Genomic DNA, 22,880 nt, shown 5'->3' with positions numbered 1-22,880 from the left:
ATTAATTATATATGTAAAGCATTCTAGGACGATTCGCAGGTATGAACAATAAATTATAGCAGATTTATATATAATAACTTAAAAATTATAATCTCTGAGCATTTTCTTTTGTGTGTGTTTGGTTTTGTCGTGTGTTAAATTTATTATATAATCGTATTTATTTATAGTCCGTGGGCGTAGGGAACGGATGTCGGGTTTGCTATTGGTCGAGCTAGTTGTCAATCATCTCGTAAAGTGGGCGGGTTTAAAGGAAAATGGCGACTTTATCTGTCGGAGAGCCTCAAGAGATGGAAGGTGAGCTAACTTGTTTATTTTTAATGATTTATTTTCAACAGAGCCTCTGTTAAGCCAGAGATGATTCTTTTTGCTCTCTGTAATCAAGCTGAGATTTTATTTTTAATCAGTTAGTGCTCTAGTGCATCCATTCAGACTCTAATGTTGTGATTGTTTACGTTTATCACACAGCTAACTAAAGCTACTCTTACAGTCTGCACGCATGAAACGGCGATAAAAGCTGCGTCGTTTCTTGATAACTCGTCTGAGTGTATTTATATACCAGACCTGTTTTCAGCTGTGTGTACAGGAGTGGACATGGCGTCAAAGTCAGCACACCTTGCTGGTTAGCTGATGTAGCCCGCCAGCTCACGTTACCTGTCAAAATCTCACCTGTTCGGATGAATAAAGTCTAGGTGAACCTGAATATGAGCTATCAGACCTGACAAATCGAGCTTTTCTCGAAGCCTCCATTAGGTTGCAGCTGCTGTAACGTTGTCAGCACAGTTAGCATGCTGCTGCTGCTGTGGGACGGGGCTTTGAAATTGTGCTTTCATATATCACAGTACGTGCTAGCACGATTCTTTGGCCCAGATAACAGCAGTGGCATTTTGTAAGCAGGTTAGTACTGTGGGTGTGTCCTAATTATTCATAAAAACTGTGATTTAAAGTTGACAGGAGGGGTGAGTCTGAGGAGTCTGGTGATGATGAGACCAAGAGGAAGAGTCTCAATGGAGAAGTCGACTCCCTGCAAGCCCCCTCGACTGGTGAGACCACCTTGGCGTGAGGGGAAACAATTAAAAGGATGATCTTTATGATCTGTTTCCTTACCGCTTCTCTCACTTTCATTTTTAGTACCCGAGGAGTCACCAGTTGACATGGACACCATAACCTTAGACCCAGATGAAGAGGTGATGAGAAAGACGTTCAGATTTTGAGAGGTTAGACAGGTGATGTTATTAGCACCATGATTCACGGTGTCTTGATTAATTATTTAGGATGTGGATCTGGTCCACTGCCGCATTGGGAAGATTGAGGGGCTGGAGGTTCTTCGAAAGGCAAAGGTGAGAGTATCAAATGCTGTTTTTTTTTGTTTTTTTGGTAATGTAGTAGGGTTGTGTAGTTACTGGATAGAGTTGCTTATTTTGAGTATCGATTAATTATGCCCAATTAAAGATTGAGTCTTTTTCTTTGTTTCTATCATCAGACAATTTCTCTTAGGCAAAACCTCATCAAACGCATTGAGAACTTGGACAGCCTTGTCTCATTGAGGGAACTCGATCTTTATGACAACCAGATCCGCAAACTCGAGAATCTCCAGGCCCTAACAGAGATCGAGTAAGTCAAACATGACGATACTTATTTTGTACAGAACTTACTTTCTTCTGTTTTTTTCTCAAAAATGCATTTATAAAATATATATATAATTAAACACTGCTATTCAAAGGCTAGCGGGCAATCAGTTATATATATATATATATATATATATATATAAAATTAATAATGTGTTCAATTTATCAAAAGTAACTTTCTTTTAATCAAAGAATCCAAAAAAAAAAAAAAGTCACAGTTTCCACAAAAATATTAGCTAGCACTGTTTCAGCATTGATTATCATAAATGTTTCTTGAGCACCAAATCATCATATTACAATGATTTCTGAATGAACATGTGACAGAAAACTGAAGAAAATTCAGCTTTGCCATCAAAGGAATAAATTGCATTTTAAAATAGAAAATAAAATATTTTTAATTGTAATAATATTTCACAATAATACTGTTTTTACTGTATTTTTAATCAAGTAAATTCAACCTTGCTAAGCAAGATACTACTGAGCCCAAACATATGAGCAGTAGTGTACATACAGTGATTCAGAGTGAAGAAGCTGCTTTTATGATAAGAATGTTTTTAATTTTTGTAATCCGATTCCTTGTGATATTTATTAGGGACACAGATGTAAGTGAAGAAAAAAAGCTTTGTTAAACAAATAAAAATCCTGAAAGCCTTACAAAACCAACATGAATACTAAGAATTTTATGAACTGGTTTCTAAAAGTTTTATATAGTCTCTTGTACTTCAAGAATTGAAAAAGTACAAATACATGCAATTTCCTTATTTGTGGTTGTGATTTGCAGGCAGCTAGATGTATCGTTCAACTTACTGAGGAAGATTGAGGGATTGGACTGTCTCACAAAAATCAAGAAACTCTTCCTGCTTCATAATAAGATTACGAGCATCGCCAACCTCGATCAAATGACGAGCCTCCAGATGCTTGAGCTGGGCTCTAACCGCATCAGGGTGAGACGTCCAGATCTGCTCTTTGTGTTACATATTCTTCTTTGCTTACTGTTTAACATTTTTCTGTGTTTCCTGCCTTGAATTGTATTTATGTAAAAGCGTATGTTGTTATGTAAATTTTAGGTTATTGAGAATCTGGATTCTCTTACTACTTTGGAGAGTTTGTTCCTTGGGACAAATAAAATCTCTCAGCTACAGAACCTTGATGGGTTGCACAATCTGATGGTGCTCAGTATCCAGGTGCGTTTGTGCTAGAAAGGTTTTTTTTTTTTTTCCCTTTCTTTCTTTGTTGGTGTTAACACCTGTTCCTGTCTAACAGAGTAACCGCATCACGAAGTTGGAGGGACTCCAGAATCTTGTCAATCTGCGAGAGCTTTACTTGAGTCATAATGGCATTGAAGTCATTGAGGGCCTTGAGAACAATGTAAGATCTACCATGGTTGCCCACAGATGCAATACTTTTTCCTTTTAATTCTAAATTGATTTTTGCACAAAATATTTGTGGCTTAGCATTGGTTTACAATCATGTTAAATATCTGTAGCAAATTGCAAGATAAAGAAAGCACCATAAAATGCATGTAAAGAAGCTGTCAAACTAGAAACTGTCTAGTATCTAGTAGTTTTGTGCTTAATATTCCCATTTCTCCAGCTATTCTGAAGTTCTCTGACTCTTCACTGCACCTTTACTTCACAGGGGAGTTCTGTGTGTTCTGATCTGCCAACACATCAGTGGTTTTATTTTTATCTGCCCCAAATATTTTAGTGCTAGAATACATAGCTTTCATTTTTCTTTCCTTTCTTTTTTAGAAAAAGCTGACGACTTTGGATATCGCTGCAAACAGGATAAAAAAGATTGAAAATATCAGCCATTTGACTCAATTAAAAGAATTTTGGGTAAGAAACAAAGACCGGTTTACTGTATATTTTATGGTAAACTACATGTAAATTTGAAAACCATTCTAAAGTTTGGGGTCTGTAAGATTATTTTTTAATGATATTATAAGTGTCTAAGAGAAAAACTTTTATCTTAGTGAGGAGGCGGGGCTGACGCCGTTGCTAGCTATGACACAGTCTTATGAAGACTGTGATTGGTTGGTTGTCCAAGAAGAAAATAAGAGCGCTTTTAAGAGTATGGTCTATTATAAGCCTTCACTTCAAAATTACAGGTGTAATTTTTCCTGTTTTATCTCTCTCTCTCTCTCTCTCACACACAGACACACACACACACACACACACACACACACACACACACACACACACACATTATATATGTATATATATTCTGGTTGCACTTTATTTTACAGTATGTGTACTTACATGTACTTATAGTGTACTTACAGTGCATTTATCTAAGAAAGTTCTGGTAATACAAGGTAACTACATGGGGTAGGGTTAGGGTTAGGTTTAGGGGTAGGTTCAGGGTTAGTACCTAGTTATTACACAATTATTGTAATTACTATAATAAGTACATAGTATGTACATGAGGAACAGGACTGTAAAATAAAGTGCTACCTATATTCTTTATTTTTTATTTACCATACTGTCACACGTAACGCATTTTATAGGAAATGAACAGCGACAAAATAAGTTTCGTCCATTTTCTCCACTGCTAAAGAAACTCTTAAGCCTCTTAAAAGTCCTCATCTGTACTCCTAATTTTAAGAGGAAACACCCACAGGCTGGAGTTTATTTTTAATGATGATTCAGTGCTGAAAGCAGTTGTGCTGCTTAATATTTTTGTGGAAACGGTAAACATTTTTTAAAGATTAAAAAGTTAAAGACAAGAAAAAGGATGAAAAAACAGCATTTCTTACAAATAGAAATCTTTTAAATCTTACCAACCCCAAACATTTGAACGGTAGTCTATGTGAAATTTGTACTTCAGAGTATCGATTTAGAATGCTTATATATATATTTATTTATTTATTTTCTATATTATTTTAATAATTTTTAAATAAAAATTGTTAGCTAATTGTTTTTTTCCCTTATACAGATGAATGACAACCAAATTGATAACTGGGCAGACTTGGACGAACTCAAGAATGCCAAAGGTCTAGAGACTGTCTATCTGGAGAGAAACCCTCTGCAGAAGGACCCTCAGTACAGACGCAAGATCATGTTGGCTCTTCCCAGTGTCAGGCAGATTGATGCCACCTTCATCCGTTTCTGATCATCCACCTCATTGTGCCCTCCCTCACCCAAACCATCCACAGCATACTAGAAACACACCACTACTATATTTCCCTCACGCACCTCATAGACACCATCTGGTGTCTGCCCTATTTAGCTTTTATTTACTTTTTAACAACAAAAAAGAGGAATCTCACACTCCCAGTGTTGCTGGCACCTTCTACTCACACAGAGACTGTATACCTATGCTCTGACTTATGCTATAATGTGAATTGCTTGTTAATTTATTTTCAGTTTAGGAACTGATTAGTCTGAGCTCAAAGGAGCTGATGCCTGTTGCTCCGAAAATATATCAGCGCTAAATCTTACTTCCCTTAGCATTTTGGTAAGGAAATCGTAGCATCGTAGTTCTCCCTTCTCTCTCTCCCTCCATCCATGTAGGTCATTTAAAAACAGACATTTCCACCAGGCATTGAGGTCTTATTTACTGTATGAGGTGGTAAAAAGGGCAGAGTTCACATTGCATTCAGAGACTGAAGATGGCTATGAGGAAATTCTTACTCTATGATGTGATCAGGGACTATTTCTGTGATTGTTATGCTCTTATGAATTCAATTTGCATATCGGTTCTGTTTCTGGTTGTATCAGTATGTTAACATTTTGGCTGGTTGAAATGTGACGTGACTCTTAAGGTTATCTTAAGTCATTTTAGGCATTCGACAAAGCAAGGCGATATCAGGTGATTAGTAATGATTTATTTTATTTTTTTTGGAAATATTAAATATCACATGCACTCAAAATATTCACACAGAGACACCTCATGTTAATGTAAGGTCTGGGGAGTTGTTTTCTCCTCCCCCAATACTAGGTGAATGGAAGAGGCCACAGTGTGTTCACTGTGTTTGGCCACTCCCATTTGAGGAGAGGCGAGGGGGGTTTCTGAGGGGATTCACTCGGCTGGTTCTTTATGGAATGAACCCAGTCCCTTTAAAAGGGTTAAAGAACAACTGCGTAGGATTGCTTTTAATTTGCTCAATTTTTCACTTTGTTTTACAAGCTTGGTTGACTGTTTTAGAATTGAATGTACTATAAATAAACTGAATTTGAACAATGCTCACCCATCTGATGTTTGTTTTGCATTCCAGAAATAGGCCTACAGGTTACCTCTGATTTCACGATGCAACTCGTTTTACAGAAATATTAATAGCAGATAGCGCTTTAGTGGCCATTGCTACGTACAGCAATATTGGAAAGTCCAAGATCCTATTCAAAATGTTTTAAAGTATATTCAAAACACGAATCAGTCTCAGATCAACAATATTTTCACAAAAGTATTCTTAAGATTCTTGTAAATGATATTGATCAGCATAAGCTTCTAATAAAAATGGCAGTACTATCAAATGCGCTGAATAAAGGTTTAAATATAAATATAATACATACAAATATAAAACATATATTTGCCATTAAATCATGGTATATAATAGCAATCATTTGCATAATCATTTCTTTCAGTATACCAATATGATTACAGCACAATATACCTTACATATATATAATAGGCTACCATTTACTATTTCTAGCCTATTACCATGAATTGGGTTTGTATTACATTTAAACATATATTAAATAATTTCAGTAGCCTATGCAAAATTTACATCAGATTATTTATGAATTATGGATTTTGCAACATAGTAACTAACTAGCAAAGACTACAAGTGGTATTTAGTGTCCCTCTACTTTGCAACAGTTGAAATAAACTTCATCAATTAATCATAAAATGTTTGCATATATATATATATATACACAATTATACATATGTATATATATACTTAACATGAAACAATTTGTGAACTGTTAAAAATATGTATTAATTGAATTTAATAGATTTCATGTGTCACAAAATCCTACTTTCCTGCCCCCCTCTTCTTCTTTTTGTCTTTTTTTTTGGAAAGTCTCTTATGCTCACCAAGGCTACGTTTATTTATAAAAAAATACAGTAAACACTGTAATAGTGTCAATTTTAAATATCTATTTGAATGTCTTAACATATAGTCTACTGTATTCCTGTGATGAACGCTGTATTTTCAGCATCATTACTGCAGTCTTCAGTGTCACATGATCCTTCAGAAATCATTTTAATATGCTGATTTGCTGGTCAGTAACCATTTCTGATTATTTTAATGCTGAAAACAGTTGTGCTGTTTAATATTTTTGAGGAAACTGTTTTTTCACTATTCTCTTATGAATATTTGAAATGGTCCTTTGTGTCAGAGCGCGGGAGTTCGTCAGAAATAGAATGCGGCATCCGTTTACTCTCATGGATTTGTCTGTCGCGTGCGTCTCATCCACAGCAGAGAACATCACTTCTATTTGCTTTGAACACAAAGCACCCCACACAACTATCTTAAACAGCCTATATAATCATCTTTAAATCTTAAGTAGCCTATATAATCTGCTTTAGGTTTACCTGGCACTGGCAGTATTTTCACAAACTTGTAACTTAAACATGCTTAGAGCGGAACCATGCATCGTTCATTTATATTTCTAGATGGTTCCCTGCAATACAACTCTGATTCTTCAATCGCGCCATCTAGTGGTCTGATATTGATACAACCACAGCTGCTACAACTGAGAACGGAGCGCTCAAGCGGGTACTGCGAGTCATGTTGCGGTAATTAACACGTCAAATTAATATTTTGCGTTCATTTATTTACTTATCAGGCAAGTGGCCGAAATTACGCAGTGTAGTGTTTATCACCCTGCAGGGATTTTTTTTTTTTTTTTGTGCAAAATAATCTGCTGACTGTAACGTACACTATCCCTCAGACTTGCCGCACCCCCAGTTTGGGAACCACTGCCTTACAGTATCATCACAAGCACCCGTATGTTGACTGAAATTAATTATAAATCAAAATATCCTTGCTAAAATAAATTTGTACTAACGTTAGGCACGTAACTAATTGTAATTGTAATTTTACTAACGTAAGGCGTTTATCCAGCATACATCGGCATCTCGTCCACGATACTACGATTGAACTACATTACCCAGAGATCCAGGGTGTTGACGCACGGAGGCAGACGTAGAAAGAGATCCTATTGGTCGATGTCGTGCATGCGTGCAGTCGTGTTGTTGTCAGTGGCGGCAAGATGGCGACTCTCGGAGACGCATCAGCCCCGGGGGTTAATGGGTTAATACAACAGTTCACAGCCATAACTGGTAAATATTGACAAATTGCATTTGCGGGAAATTTTGCAGAGGCCAGTAAAACACGGGGTCTTTAGAAATGCTGTATGTAGAGAAGAGGGCATCATCATTACTGCCCCCTCTGTCACGCAAAGGAAAGAGACTAACGAAAGCTTCGGCTAGCTGCTATATGCACTTGCTTAAATATGGATCTACATACAAAAGAAATGAAATCCAAACAGAAAGGGGGCGAGCTGATATAGACTAATTTCTAAAGTACACTGATGGTCATGTAAAACTCTCTCAGGCTTAAACTTTGAGCATATTTCACCATCGCTACATGTGTAACACCTTTAAATTCAAATCTGATTAATGCTGCTGTAGGATTTTCACTCTACGATTATTCTTCCCGCTGCCATATTTAAGTGCTACAGGTTGATTGTGTGTGTTTGAATGGTTTCAGCCACCTCGAGTGTGTTTAACAACTTCGACAAGTGTGTCTGTGGATATGAGCCACAGTCCACAACATGGCGGTTTGTGGAGGTTGATTCTCAATCAGTTATCCGTTTCTCTGTATGCTTCTCACAACTCGCATCTAAGTGACAGATACACACACAACTATAATGATCTTAAAGCACCCCGACTGTTTAGTTTAACTGTTATTGGAAGTGTACGCAAAGGCTGCGTTTGAGCATCGCGTGATGGTGTGTATCATTTGATAGTTTGGCTTCTGTTGGTCAGAAAATACAAGCCATGTTTCGCAGCTCGCTACTTTTTCGTAAAGGTGAAAGATGCGCTGCTTGTGCGCATGCGCGCTCCGAAGGGGCGGGTGTTAAAAAAACAGAAAAGATCTCGCTCCCCCTCTGCGCCTCCTATATTTCAGATTTTCCAGTTTTCAGTTATAGTTCAGTTTTTGTTTGCAGTTATAAAACTATAAGGGTTTGAACAAACAAGATATTTGTATAAGTACTGAATAATAGCAATCTTTACAGTGGTTTACCACAATTATTTTAAAATACCATAATTATACTATAATTACATTTTTACTTATTTCTGAGTTTTATTTGGCATAACATTATGAGAATTACAACATAGGTCTGACTCTTTTTCATGCCAAAACCCTCAGCTACTATTAAATACATGTATGCATCATTATGCATGATGTAATATATTGCAGAAAAAAAATCAATATTTGTTTGGACTTGAACTCTCTTACTAGATGGATAAAAAAATACTGAAACAGAAAAGAATAAATAAACAGCTAAAGATAAAATTAGCAAAATATATACAAATAACAAAGTTATTTCCAGTTCAGATATGCTCTATTGTAGTGCTGTGATGCTTTTTGGTGAAACAGCACTGCATTTATTTGTGTTTAAAACATGTGATGTCACCATATAATCTAAGTAAATCCTTGTTGTTTGGTGTCTGACACTGTTATTGAAGATAATTGTAACCGCAGTACCTGTAATATGTTTCTAGTTACAGATTCTCCTCTTGAAGTGCATCTGCTGTCTTGTCTTTTCCCAGTGTGTTTATGTTTCACCTCACATAATAAATGCTGTAAATGGTTTTGCACGTGTGTGTTTGGATGCAGGGGCCACAGAGAGTGTAGGGAAGCATATGTTGGAAGCATGTAACAATAACCTAGAGATGGCCGTCACCATGTTTCTCGATGGAGGCGGCATTGCAGAGGAACCCAGCACAAGCGCCAGTTCAGCCGGGGCGTCCAGCAGCAGGCACCCCCCTGTAGAGTGAGTGACCTCATATAACACACCAAAGGCTCTCAGTCTCTCTCTGTTTTTTTGTGTTTGAATGTTGTGTTGTTCTCTCTGGCAGAGATGATGTGCGAGCACCCATTCCTCAGAAGCAAGACATTCTGGTGGAGCCAGAGCCCTTGTTTGGAGGTATTACACTTCCTATTTATACATCTTACATTTGTCTAACCCAGGGGTTCCTAAACCTTTTTTGTCACCCTAACACCTAAAATCAACACCATTATCATAAAACAATATTAATAGTTATTATTATAACCCCTATATGGGACGCCCTGGTCTAAGCTGTTCTGTTTACATAAACTAATAATATCTTTCTTGCACAGTACCAAAGAGGCGTAGACCAGCACGATCGATCTTTGATGGATTTCGGGATTTTCAGACTGAAACCAGTAAGTATATGTGAGGCATTGTGATGGCACACGTGGTCTAGTGCTTCCTCTGAAACCCTGCTGTTGTGATGTGAATCTTTAGTGCGACAGGAGCAGGAGCTGAGAAACGGAAGTGCAGTGGACAAGAAGCTGAGCACTCTAGCCGATCTGTTCCGCCCCCCCATTGAACTCATGCACAAGGGCAGCTTTGAGACGGTGAGCTCTGTGACTGCTTTAGTAAACCCATTACTATTACCAGTAACGCATCCAGTGATTGGCTAATTCATGTGCTTCAGTCCTCTGTGTCATTAAGTACAAACTTTGTCAGCATAATAATGTGTTTCGTTCCTGGCCAAGAACAAGTCAAGCCCTGCAAATCAGGGAGTGTCCAAACACAGATTCAGGCTGTTGTGAGCCTTAAATAAAGACAGAACAGAAATCAGGCCAGGTGGCATCAGTTCTTAAAGCAATGCTCCTGGTTCAGCCTTTTTGACAGCATCTGTGACTGATAATAAGAGACAAAATAATTTAAGCACTTTAGCAAAAATACATGCTTTTAAATTTGGAATATTCCTGTAAGTCAAGCCATTATTTCCTATTATGTGGTTTAACACTTTCTCACAATGTGTATTTTGTCACCTCAGGCGAAAGACTCCGGTCAGCTTGAGAACAAATGGCTGATGATCAACATTCAGAATGTCCAGGATTTTGCCTGTCAGTGTCTGAACCGAGACGTGTGGAGCAATGACGCTGTGAGAAACATCATCAGAGAACACTTCATATTCTGGCAGGTACATTTACACAGACATTAAAGTCTTCTGTCTCTTTGTCTTCCATGACATTATTTGAATTGTGAACGTGAGCTTTTGAGTTGTTTAGGAAAGCTGTGTTTGCTTGTAGGTGTACCATGACAGCGAGGAAGGGCAGAGGTACATTCAGTTTTACAAGCTTAACAAGTTCCCCTATATTTCTATCTTGGACCCTCGTACAGGTGAGAGAAACGAGGCAGTGTTGAACTGATTTATTACGTTCAATTCATTTCAGATGCCCTTGCCAAGTCATACATAATGACTAATATGCCTTTTCTACAGTATAATGAGCATATCTTTGATTAAATAAAATTCATATTTTGGGGGCAAAATGTCTCATAAAAAGAATACATTCATGGGCTTGTTTTAAAATTTCAATTTAGTTTTGTTATTTACATTTACATTATATTAAAATTTTGTTATTTTGCAAACACTTTTATCCAAAGTGACTTACAAATGAGGACAATAAACACAATCAAAACCAACAAAAGAGCAATGATATGCAAGTGCTATATTAGTATATTATTATAGTGTTATATTTCAGTTTCTCAAAGAAATGTGCAGCATTTTGTCCAAGCAATAATAAAAGGACACATTTAATTTATAATGTGTCTTAAATCTCATTTTGTAAAAAATAAATAAATAAATAAAATCATGAATCGAAACGAATCTTAAAATCAAAATTGTGAATCGAATCGAGAGTTGAGTGAATCATTACATCCCTACTATAATATTCGTGCATAATATAGAATTATTTTTTTTTTTAATTAATAAAGTATTAAGACATAAGTAGTAAAGAAAAAACATGGTACTGTAGTAGTATCATAGCATTAAACTTTGAAATGTTTGCATATTCACTCATTATTGGAAGTTGTTCATCAAGTTCAATATGGTTTTATTAAAAATTAAGTTATGAGTTTCATAAGAAATAAATATATTTTTATTATATCTTTTATTAAAGAAATTGTAAAAAAAAAAAAAAGTTACTTCAGTGGTTTTTTTTCCTCTGACATATACAGGACAAAAGATGGTTGAGTGGAACCAGTTAGATGTGTCCTCATTCCTGGATCAGGTCACAGGCTTCCTGTCAGAGCACGGGCAGCTGGATGGGCAGTCCAGTCAACCTCCGGCCAAGCGGGCTCGTTCTGTAAGTCTTCCACTTTATGGTCCTGAAAAAACATTTATGTGTTTTTGCGTCACTCTTTTTATTCGTCTGTACAGGAGAGTTTGATAGACGCCAGTGAGGACAGTCAGTTAGAGGCCGCTATCCGGGCCTCTCTTCAAGAAACACACTACGAGTCCACCCAGGACAAGGCAGACTCACGCTCAGATGATGATTCAGAGGCTGAGCCTTTCTCTGACAGCGAAGGCCTGATCTCAGTGGATGGCTCAGACAATGAGGCCGGTGGAGGGGAGGATTCTTTAGATGGACACGTCTCTGCAGAGGTAGCTCCTCCTATCAGGCCGGACAGCCCAGCTCATCACAGGAAGTCCCCACACAAAGAGCTGTGCCACAGGAAAGAGGAGAGTAAGAAGAACCACCTAGAGCCGGTTGGGCTCAGTCACAGTCAGACAGGACAAGAAGAGTCCCAACAGCGGCTGGGAGAAAACCACAGATCCACATCACACCAGCTCTCAGAACTAGCCGGCACCAGCACAGCAGATCCAGACGACAATGGTATACGCCAATTCATACACGTCAGTTGTCTAAAGGGATAGTTCACCACTTTAAGATAAAAACGGTCATTATTTACTAACCCCATCTCTTTTAGTTATATTAAAAATTAAAAAAACACAAAAAAAATCCATATAAACACAATAAAACCAAACTAAAGTGAAACAACATCTTTGTGTGGTATATTTCCACCTCACACATCTTTGTCAGACTGAAATTGGCCCCGTCCACACGGAGACGCTTTTCTGTGGAATACGCACAATTTTTTTATCGGATAGGCGTTCGTCCACCACGGATAAGGCGTTTTCGTAAGGGTCATTATTTGCTCACCCTATTTTTTTAAACCTGACTGCCATTAAATTTTTTCTTTTTTTTTTTTTTTTCTTAACTATGAAGATGAGCAGTGTTGGGGAAAGTTACTTTTAAAAAATCCTCACATCCCTAAAAAAGTTAAATATACTTAGTTACTTTTTATGGAAAGTAATGACCTTGTCTGTCAATATAAAAGAAGTCCAGAAAAGCACTATAAAACACTCTTCAGCAATAAAAAAAAACACACCTAATTGTCATTAAAGTCCAGCAAAGGACAACTGTTAATAAAATGGGACACATTTGTGTTATTTAATCCCCTCCAAATAGATGTTAATTTGAGAATCATCAAGTGAAGTGAAACAACATCTTTGTGTGAGAACCAGACTGAAATTTAAGTATTCTCTGATAATCTTCCCCTCCAAATAGATGTTAATTTGAGAATCATTGTGTCCAGATGGAGACCGAATCAAAGCAAACCCATTTGTGAATGAATCATTCTTTTGAGCCAGATAAGAATCTTTGCAAATTCAACGCATTGATTCAGTGATCCAGTCATAAGGAGTTTGTGTGCTAACAGCTGGATCAGTTAATAATGACTTGAATATCAGTCTGTTCCTCGCAGAAATCTATCAGATGGATCAGATGGCTTTAGAAGACTTGCATATGGTCAGTTTATTGTTTTATTTTGTTTTGCCATTTTTGGAACTGTCATATGGAAATGAGCTGATGTTCAGACATTGACCTTTTGTGTTCTGCAGCAAAGATAATAACAATATGAAGGTTTAGAATGAAATGTAGATGAGGTAAATAATGAGGTTTTTTTTATTTTATTTTTTTTGGTGACTGTCCCTTTAAAGCATTTGAACATTTATACATGCTAATAATATGTAATGTAATGTACTAAAATGACTGTCCACAGGTCCAAAGGCCCGCTTAATGCTGCGATACCCAGATGGCCAGAGAGAACAAATAGCACTGTCTGCTAAAGCTAAACTCATGGTGGGTATGGTGTTTTAGGATTTGTTGTCCATAGGTGTCACACTTTTTTTTGCCATTGCCAACTTTGTCCCTACTGATAATCGCTTAAACTTTTACCGCGATAAAAGGTTGATAAGATAAACTTCTGTTTTGTCCTTTTAATAACAAGTTTAGTAACATTTTTCAAATAACAAAAAGAACAAAAAAGAATAATACAGAGCCGTTTAAAAAGTAAGTACAAAGTGAATACAAAAATCTAAAACCTGTAAATACTGTTTGTCAGTACTTGCTTTCTTTTCCATGACAAGAAACATCAGAAACAAAGTTGTGCAGCATTGGTTTTGTGTATCAGGCTATTTCTGCTTTTCCTCAAGTGCCACCTACTGTCAAAAAGCGGTATATTTTAACTGTTTAAATGGAAAATTAGATAAGAACCTAGAATGCACATTTTTAAAAATTAAAACAGTTTGGATAAGTTATCTAGAGTTATTCATGGTATTATGAAGTGTTCACAATAACAATACTGTGCTTTAAGGCTGTATAATATTGGGAAATATTTTTTATTTTGTGTGTGTTTTTCTTTTCTTTTCCGATAGAAGTTGTTATTTGGAATTTAAAATTCAATTTAAAAATCCAGGTTTGCTGTGCTTTATTGTAGGGCTGCACAATTGAGCTAAAACGTAATTATTTATCAATGTCTTATTAAATAAACAAAAACCTTTTAAAAATAAGTATTTAAGATAAATAATATAATTGTGTTTTACAGCTGTAAAATAACAATACTAATATTTATTTTATTTTCTTCATTTTCAAACATTAAACCATCCGACTTTTATTTTGGGAAACCCACAGGGAGCCATCAAAGCTTCTCTTTTGTTGATAAGCGCTTCTCATAACATAATTATGGGAAGATAGTTGGTACATGTTGTGTTACGAAATGCACGTTCAAGCGACCCAAATCCAAGCAAATTAAGCCATATCATGATTTTCATTTTATTAATCATGCAGCCCTACACCATATTACCGAAAACCAACGTATGTCTAGCCCCAACCAATTTATTTCCAAAATGGAAAATAGATTGCAGCAGGAGGCAACTAATACAGAAACACCGTTTCAGATGTACCCTTCATATTCTTCCTGTGTTCTTATGTTGTAGGCACTGGTGAGACACGTTCAGTCTAAGGGATTCCCCAATGAACGCTTCGAACTCGTCACCAACTTCCCCCGCCGAAGACTCGCTCACTTGGACTATGACATCACACTGCAGGAAGCAGGACTGTGTCCGCAGGAGACTGTGTTTGTGCAGGAGAGAAATTAGCCCCTCCCCTTGTAGATAAATGACACCCCCTCCTGTCCTGTCATTTGTGCCCTTGAAAGACTGAATTGACTGTGCCCTGTTACCACTTTTTTTTTTTTCTTTTTTATAATAAGTCCCAGATACTCAGAACATTTGGTAGTTCATAGGGACCGTCCTCTGAGCTGCATTTGTCAACATATTTATTTACAAACAACTCGGCACATCCCATCCTATCTGGGCCTAATTCTTCAAGACAGTACATGTCCATGAGTTACGCTCATATTGAATGGAAATTAAAAGGGTTTTACAGATGGCCTTGATATAGGGAAAACATTGTGTATCATGTATATGCAAAGTTTCTAAGGATTGAACATCAGTTCCAAAGTGACTACAGTTCCTGTTAAAATCATCTCAGCAGGTTGGGATCCTATTGAACATGGGCTCAGGTGATGAATTTGGGAGAATGTTTATTATTTAGAGGTAAACCCTCACATATCTCCGCTGCAGTGTGCAAGGACGGATGAGGTAGAGTGACATTTAGCTATAGTAAGTTTCTATCTCCTTTTTTATATACTGCATCATTTCCACAAAAACTGATTCGCAAATATAATCATTGAAACAAAAGGGACAGCTGGTCTACTTGAGTGTTTCTTCAGTAACTTATTCGATTTCTCTTGTTTGGTGACATGATTTTTATCAAGAATATGCGGTTTTGAGCAGAATCCTCCAGGTGGGAGCTTGAACATCTCTTATGCCACAGTAGAAGGATCTGGTTGTCTTTTTATGCATTTAGGGCAACCTTTTATTTTTGCATACAGAATCTTAAGTGATTTAAAGTGAGACAGAATCTTAGTTTAGCTTAGAAGAGCTCCAATATTATGAATAGTATGAGGACAAGAACGTGGCCACTGGGGGCCAGACAAATACTCAAAGTAGCTGTAAACTTTTTTCTCATAGATATCTATATGTATATTCCACAATAGCAGCAGTTTAAGTGGCTGCTAATAATCTAAGTCATCCACCTTACTGTAATGGTAAAACCGAGTTATTCACATGTAAGAATATATATTTCTGCAATATCTATTTGTTTAGGATCTGATTTTCACAGGATAAATGTTAATTTAGTTTATCATTAGTATTAAATAATGCTGCATATGATAAATAATAAAAAAAGAGTATTTGTTAAAGCTCTTATAATATATATTACTGATCATCAGAGAACCCTACTGTAGTCTATGGTTATCTATGGTTTTTCAACCATATGCTGCACATTTTGTGGCATTTTCGGTGAAAAATTCAGTTTGCTAGTGATGAGCAGCGTCTGAAATGTTGACCGTTCCAAGTGGATGCCTTGACGTGTTTGGAACCGTTGAATGAGGCATCTACATATAAATGTCTGATTTTTTTTAGACATTTGCTGGCGTTTGCATAAACACCACTGCAGAGATTTATATACAGTACTGTTCGAAAGTTTGGGGTCAGATTTTTTTTCCCTGGCAAGGGTGCATTAAATTCACCAAAAGTAAAGGTATTTATAATGTTACAAAATTTCAAATAAATGCTGTTCTTTTGAATTTTCTATTCATCAAATATCCTTAAATTATTAAGCAGCACATCTGCTTTCAACATTAATAGTTAGAAATGTTTCTCGGTAAGCAAATCAGCATATGAGAATGATTTCTGAAGGATCATGACACTAAAAACTGGAGTAATGGCTGCTAGAAATTCAGCTTCGCCATCACAAAATTTACATATTCAAATAGAAAACAGTAATTTTAAATTACTAATATTTTACAATCTTACTGTTTTGCTATTTGCCTTGATGTCCCTCTGCCCTTTCCTGCTCTTGTATCATTACAGTAAATGAGGAAAATTGCCCAGAGAATTTTAAAGTTGTGATATCCAGGCCTGCCAGAAACATGAAATATTTAGATATTTAAAAATATTTGGTCACTGAAATTTCTCTAGTGAATATCAATGTAGTTATGTTTGGTATATATTGGTATATATTTCATCAGCTTCAAGTTGCTCTCATGATTGAAGTTTGATTGGTAAAATCAAGGAGTTAGATTTCACCTGGAGCAGGAAAACCGCTAAATATTAAATATGATTTACGGGAAGACCCTGAGATGAGAAAAATGAAAAAGGAAACATCATACAGTTCCAGATAAAAGGATGTTTCAAGGACAAGATATGTTCCCTCTGAAGATCAATGAGACACCTACTCCAGAAACAGCTTGGGTTTGAGATCCAGTCCCTCGTGAACATGGTGTAGGACTCTGTCATAACCATATTGCAGCCAGGGATCTCAAAAAATGAACATATAAATGAGCATACTTTGAGGTTGTTAGTTATTAAGTAAAGAATCTGTCTGATGTAAAGCAGTTCTCGGACAGAAAAAAGCTATCTTAATACTGATATCACAGTTTAGATTATAGATCAAATAATGCATGTTAGGCAACACTATACGTTACCTATAGTGTTGAAATGGAATTCTGCTGTAGTTTCATTTCTACTAGTCTTTAATCACGGAACTGTAAGAAAAAAGAATACCAATCGTTTTGTTTGTTTGTTTTGTCAGTTAAGAGAGATCACCAAGAAGCAGAGTCTTCAAAGGGATTTTCAGTAGAACAGTAGACATGTGAAAGAACTAAACTGGGATCTAAAAAAAGCGATAAACATTAATTCATGATAACACAGATAATCACACTTCACGTGTAGTGATGACATTTTCATTCATCACAGTGACTAAAAATCCGTTTTGAATCATTTACTAATGACCCGTTCACTGATTCTTTATAGTGATTCTTTATGGCGGTTCATGATTGAATCAGGTCTGGCGCCGAGTGAGTCCATGATTCGTTCACTCAATTAATGCCTGCACGAGACATAACAGACAGTTCAGTTCACAATCACTTGTCTTTTGTCAAAAGTGCGATTTTTTAACCACATGAGGGTGAGACTATGTTAAAAACAAACAAACAGATTTTTCATTTTCATTTCATGACACAAGTTTTTCACCAGAGGTCACTGTCAGGCCGTTGTTTTAGCCAGATGTCTTGCTATTAAAGTTAACAATCACCTGGTAATAAATAATAATTAGGCTTTTTTTGTGTGTATTCATAGTTCATATTTTTCATTGTTTCCTGTGATGTTACATTGATCCTCAATTTCTGTTTTCAGTATTTAACTTTTCACTCTTTTTAAGTGGGCCTGTCTGTATATGTGTGCATCTTCCCTTTTAATGTTCTGACTGCCGTGTTAATCTTCATTTTTCATGTCTGTCTGTGCTCCTTCTCTTTGCTTTCTGTATTGTGTCTGCATGTGAGAGGTAGGTTTCTATTAAGCTCTGATTAATCTAATTTCATATTTGCTTTAAAGGGGACATCGAATGCTCATTTTCCACAAGTGGGTATAATTCTTTAGGATCTTCATGAAATGTCTGTAGCTAACATACTTTGGTTAAAATTCTGCAATGTAAAACTTGTCAAAAACAGCTCTGCTTACAGCGACCCACTTCAGTGCATGTCTCTTTAAATGATAATGAGCTTCTGCTCACCCCACCAGACTTTTCCATGGGGTGTTTCGACACAAGAGATGTGAATTGTTGCCTTGGACTCTGAATATGGCTCGGAGGTGATCTTATTCAAATAGCTAGCTCTCAACGAAGAAACTGGCTGTAAATTGAAACAGCTCACTGGAGGACACAGTTTCAGATTTAAAGCCCATAACAAACTGGCTGTGTGTTTTATTTTCTGCTTTTCTGAGCTGGCAGACATGCCAAAGACCTAACTAAATGCAAAAAAAGAAAAAAAGCTGAAAAAGTGAAAATTTGATCCGATGTCCCTTTTCACATTTATTTTTATACATGAATTTTTATTTTAAACAATATTTATAACAGCGTATTCCATGTATGTTTTATTATGTTCATGCTTTCACTCTGATTAAGGTTGTGATTAGCTTTCTGTGTCATTATTGAATGTAAAAGGGTGAAATCACATGCTGTATTGAACGACTAACTGCAGTGAACGCCATTCCTTACCAATCAATAGCCTACTTTGAAATGAACCCACAATCTAACACTGTTGTTCCAGATGCTTCACTGTATCTCCAACACCAGAAATAATAAATGATAAACAAGAAGCGATAATTTACTATTAAATATGTGCAGTTTAATATTACTATGTATTGTTATTGCACAATTTCCATGTTGAAGTTATGCCAATAACTTAAAATATTATTCAAAATTTCTCCCAACATGATTCTCAGGGTAACGCATTAAGAAAGGCACTGACATAACTTTCCTGCATGGTAACAAGCACAAGAGCATCAACTTTAATAGAAGGCAAGAGAGGTAATAGAGATGTTTAATCGCGCTATCCGCGTTTTTCATGTAAATCTTCATATATGTTATTAGAATGAGAGATCATCAAGGCATTTTGTTAAGTAAAGTTTTAGTGGTTTAAAGATCTTGCACAACTTTTGTATTTTTTTACAATCTAAATCTGTAAGTAAAGTTTTCTTGGTGGTTTAAAACATAAAACTTGCAAACAACTTTTGTATTTTTTTCTGACAATCAGGTCAGTCATATTCACTATGAGTCAGGGCAAAAGGGTGTTTTCTGTCTTTTAAAAGGGCTATTCATGGCTTACAAAAATAGCATTCTAATAAACATGTGGAGATATCATTATTTAATAAATGAAATTACAAAAATAGCACAAAAATATAATAATAAACAATAAGAGAAAATATAACATTATCATTTATTACTTTTGAAATCTGTAAAATCTATAAATACAGACACACCAAATTCATAAAAAAAATCAGTCATATACTGGCCCTCTGTCCCAAAACATAAAACAACAAATCTCTACAAATAAGAATATGGTGACATGCCAATCAGCTAATCAACTCAAAACACCTGCAAACGTTTCCTGAGCCTTCAAAATGGCCTCCCAGTTTGGTTCACTAGGCTACACAATCATGGGGAAGACTGCTGATCTGACAGTTGTCCAGAAGACAATCATTGACACCCTTCACAAGGAGGGTAAGCCACAAACATTCATTGCTAAAGAAGCTGGCTGTTCACAGAGTGCTGTATCCAAGCATGTTAACAGAAAGTTGAGTGGAAGGAAAAAGTTTGGAAGAAAAAGATGCACAACCAACAGAGAGAACTGCAGCATTGAGGATTGTCGAGCAAAATCAATTCAAGAATTTGAGTGAACTTCACATGGAATGGACTGAGGCTGGGCTCAAGGCATCAAGAGCCACCACACACAGATGTGTCAAGGAATTTGGCTACAGTTGTCATATTCCTCTTGTTTAGCCACTCCTGAGGCATCTTACCTGGGCTAAGGAAAAGAAGAACTGGACTGTTGTCCAGGGGCCGGTTGCACCAGCTAGACGTAAAAAAGCTGGGTGTAAGCCCTACGCTGGAAATTGCAACGTCCAGCTTTACGATAAATATTTACACCTGTTGCACCAACTGAAATATAGAACTAAATTGCTCAAGACATAACATGTGAAGCCACCGCACCATGATTTCATTGAGTAAACATTTTCTAACAAGTCCGCGTTTTTATATGTGAAGTCTCCCTGCACATTCCCATGACAGATTTTATGAAGGTTAAGTAAAATATAATAAATGTAATACAATGCTTCTCTCTAGAGTTATTTTTTCCCTTTATCTATAGGCTACAACTCAAGTTTATGTGCAAATTAATGTCTTTGTGTGTGAGGTAAATGTGCTTTACGTGACATGTTGTGTTTTTCACTTTCACACCACTGGAAAAAAAGCGTCTTTACTGGCGTCTTTCTGTGGCTGAAAAAAAAAAACACACGTTTATAGTTTGTATTTATCATATGCGTGTATATATACCCTGAAAATATTTGAAAGCAAAATCTGATTGCTGGGTTTTTATTTTGAAAGCTGATTAAAAGTAAAAGTAAAGCACAAAACTTATTGCGACTATTGGATGGCAGGCACGCTACAAATAATGAATGGAATTAAAGACGTGAAATATTTCTAAGCATTTACACTGTCCTTCAAAGCAGATGTCAAACGGTTCAGTTTCTTTTAATAATCCCAGTTCATATGTAATATTTTACTGCATAATTATTACATGCTGTACAGAAATATATTTTGTATTCAATTACTGTCGACAGTGTGGTATAGGCTATATTCTACACCAAGCTTTGCGATTAATATCGCTTATCCTGCCCGAAAAGACCATAAACATTACAGTTCACGTCTGCAGTAAGAATGAACTAACAGACATGAATCCTAAAAACGAATAATGTCCGAGCAAATCATGACTTTTCACTTTACACCTACCTCTGATTAGGTGTAAGATTTAGTCTCAGACGTAGCACTACACCGAGATGGTGCAACGGGTATAAATTCTACGCACGACTTAAAGTGCATTTTACGTCCGGCCTAGTCTTACAACCGGGTGTACGTCCAGCTGGTGCAACCGGCCCCAGTCGTCCACAGTCCTCTTTTCAGATGAGAGCAAGTTTTGTATTTCATTTGGAAACCAAGGTCCTAGAGTCTGGAGGAAGGGTGGAGAAGCTCATAGCCCAAGTTGCTTGAAGTCCAGTACTAAGTTTCCACAGTCTGTGATGATTCGGGGTGCAATGTCTTCTGCTGGTGTTGGTCCATTGTGTTTTTTGAAAACCAAAGTCACTGCACCCGTTTACCAAGAAATTTTAGAGCACTTCATGCTTCCTTCTGCTGACCAGCTTTTTGAAGATTCTGATTTCATTTTCCAGCAGGATTGGCACCTGCCCACACTGCCAAAAGCACCAAAAGTTGGTTAAATGACCATGGTGTTGGTGTGCTTGACTGACCAGCAAACTCACCAGACCTGAACCCCATAGAGAACCTATGGGGTATTGTCAAGAGGAAAATGAGAAACAAGAGACCAAAAAATGCAGATAAGCTCAAGGCCACTGTCTTCCATACCACCACAGCAGTGCCATAAACTGATCACCTCCATGCCACTCCGAATTGAGGCAGTAATTAAAGCAAAAGGAGCCCCTACCAAGTATTGAGTACATGAACAGTAAATGAACATACTTTCCAGAAGGCCAACGATTCACTAAAAATGTTTTTTTTTATTGGTCTTATGAAGTATTCTAATTTGTTGAAATTGTCAATTGGTGGGTTTTTGTTAAATGTGAGCCAAAATCATCACAATTACAAGAACCAAAGACTTAAACTACTTCAGTCTGTGTGCACTGAATTTATTTAATACACAATTTTCACAATTTGAGTTGAATTACTGAAATAAATGAACTTTTCCACGACATTCTAATTTATTGAGATGCGCCTGTACACAGTCAGAATAGTTTTTAATCCAAAATCCAAGGATCATGATACACAGAGAACACAACCAAAATACTTAGACTACACCAAACACTGAACACAGGGAACACTGGGCTTAAATAACAAGAAGAACTAGTGAGGATAATTAACAGAACAGGTGAAACGTACTCATTAATGAACAAACAGAAGTAAGGCTGGACGCACATGAAGAGAAGAGATTGTTGAATAAAGTCGTTTTGAGTCATTTTTGTTTTCTTTGCACACAAAGTGTATTACTAGAGTAGTATTCTATATTGATTCAATTGTTATAATTGGATGTATAGAATTTATTATTTTTGTTGTTGTTGTTGTAGATTGTTTCAGCCATCTGATGAAATTGAACATCCTGATTGTGATTGAGGAGGAGCGATGGGAAGTGCTTCCAAAAGAAACCAATGATGTTGTTCTCATTT

At 36.5% G+C, this 22,880-nt stretch overlaps 2 protein-coding genes across 3 annotated transcripts; both read left to right on the top strand.

Moving 5' to 3' along the window:
* Positions 1–166: 166 nt before the first annotated feature.
* LOC109082128 (protein phosphatase 1 regulatory subunit 7) lies at positions 167–5,816 on the top strand. Of its 2 annotated transcripts, none has more exons than XM_042771551.1 (10): positions 167–294; positions 945–1,040; positions 1,129–1,184; positions 1,272–1,337; positions 1,481–1,611; positions 2,407–2,569; positions 2,693–2,809; positions 2,889–2,993; positions 3,377–3,463; positions 4,563–5,816. In XM_042771551.1, exons 1-10 carry the CDS (start codon positions 255–257, stop codon positions 4,737–4,739), a joined length of 1,038 nt encoding a protein of 345 aa, XP_042627485.1. In that variant the 5' UTR covers positions 167–254; the 3' UTR covers positions 4,740–5,816. The 2 variants fall into 2 exon arrangements, with proteins under 2 accessions (XP_042627485.1, XP_042627494.1); XM_042771560.1 differs by lacking the exon at positions 167–294 and adding an exon at positions 544–838.
* A 1,944-nt stretch (positions 5,817–7,760) lies between these two features.
* On the top strand, positions 7,761–15,731 carry LOC109082110 (UBX domain-containing protein 7-like). Its single transcript, XM_042771500.1, has 11 exons — positions 7,761–7,916; positions 9,481–9,637; positions 9,723–9,790; positions 9,985–10,050; positions 10,133–10,245; positions 10,674–10,820; positions 10,930–11,020; positions 11,858–11,985; positions 12,060–12,516; positions 13,745–13,824; positions 14,961–15,731. Exons 1-11 carry the CDS (start codon positions 7,847–7,849, stop codon positions 15,120–15,122), a joined length of 1,539 nt encoding a protein of 512 aa, XP_042627434.1. The 5' UTR covers positions 7,761–7,846; the 3' UTR covers positions 15,123–15,731.
* The last annotated feature ends 7,149 nt before the right edge of the window (positions 15,732–22,880 follow it).

This window comes from Cyprinus carpio, chromosome A2 (assembly GCF_018340385.1).
Source record: "Cyprinus carpio isolate SPL01 chromosome A2, ASM1834038v1, whole genome shotgun sequence".
In the NCBI taxonomy this organism is placed as follows: Eukaryota; Metazoa; Chordata; class Actinopteri; order Cypriniformes; family Cyprinidae; genus Cyprinus; species Cyprinus carpio.
Note: the sequence above shows the minus strand (reverse complement) of the source record. Positions and strands in the feature narration are given on the sequence as shown.

Bases quoted from the DNA above. Each gene is read 5' to 3' on its own strand.
- LOC109082128 (XM_042771551.1), top strand. From the start codon at position 255: ATGGCGACTTTATCTGTCGGAGAGCCTCAAGAGATGGAAG. The intron at 1,338-1,480 runs GTGAGAGTATCA...TTCTATCATCAG, and splicing joins AGGTTCTTCGAAAGGCAAAG to ACAATTTCTCTTAGGCAAAA. The intron at 1,612-2,406 runs GTAAGTCAAACA...TGTGATTTGCAG, and splicing joins CAGGCCCTAACAGAGATCGA to GCAGCTAGATGTATCGTTCA.
- LOC109082110 (XM_042771500.1), top strand. From the start codon at position 7,847: ATGGCGACTCTCGGAGACGCATCAGCCCCGGGGGTTAATGGGTTAATA. The intron at 7,917-9,480 runs GTAAATATTGAC...GTTTGGATGCAG, and splicing joins ACAGTTCACAGCCATAACTG to GGGCCACAGAGAGTGTAGGG. The intron at 11,021-11,857 runs GTGAGAGAAACG...TGACATATACAG, and splicing joins TATCTTGGACCCTCGTACAG to GACAAAAGATGGTTGAGTGG.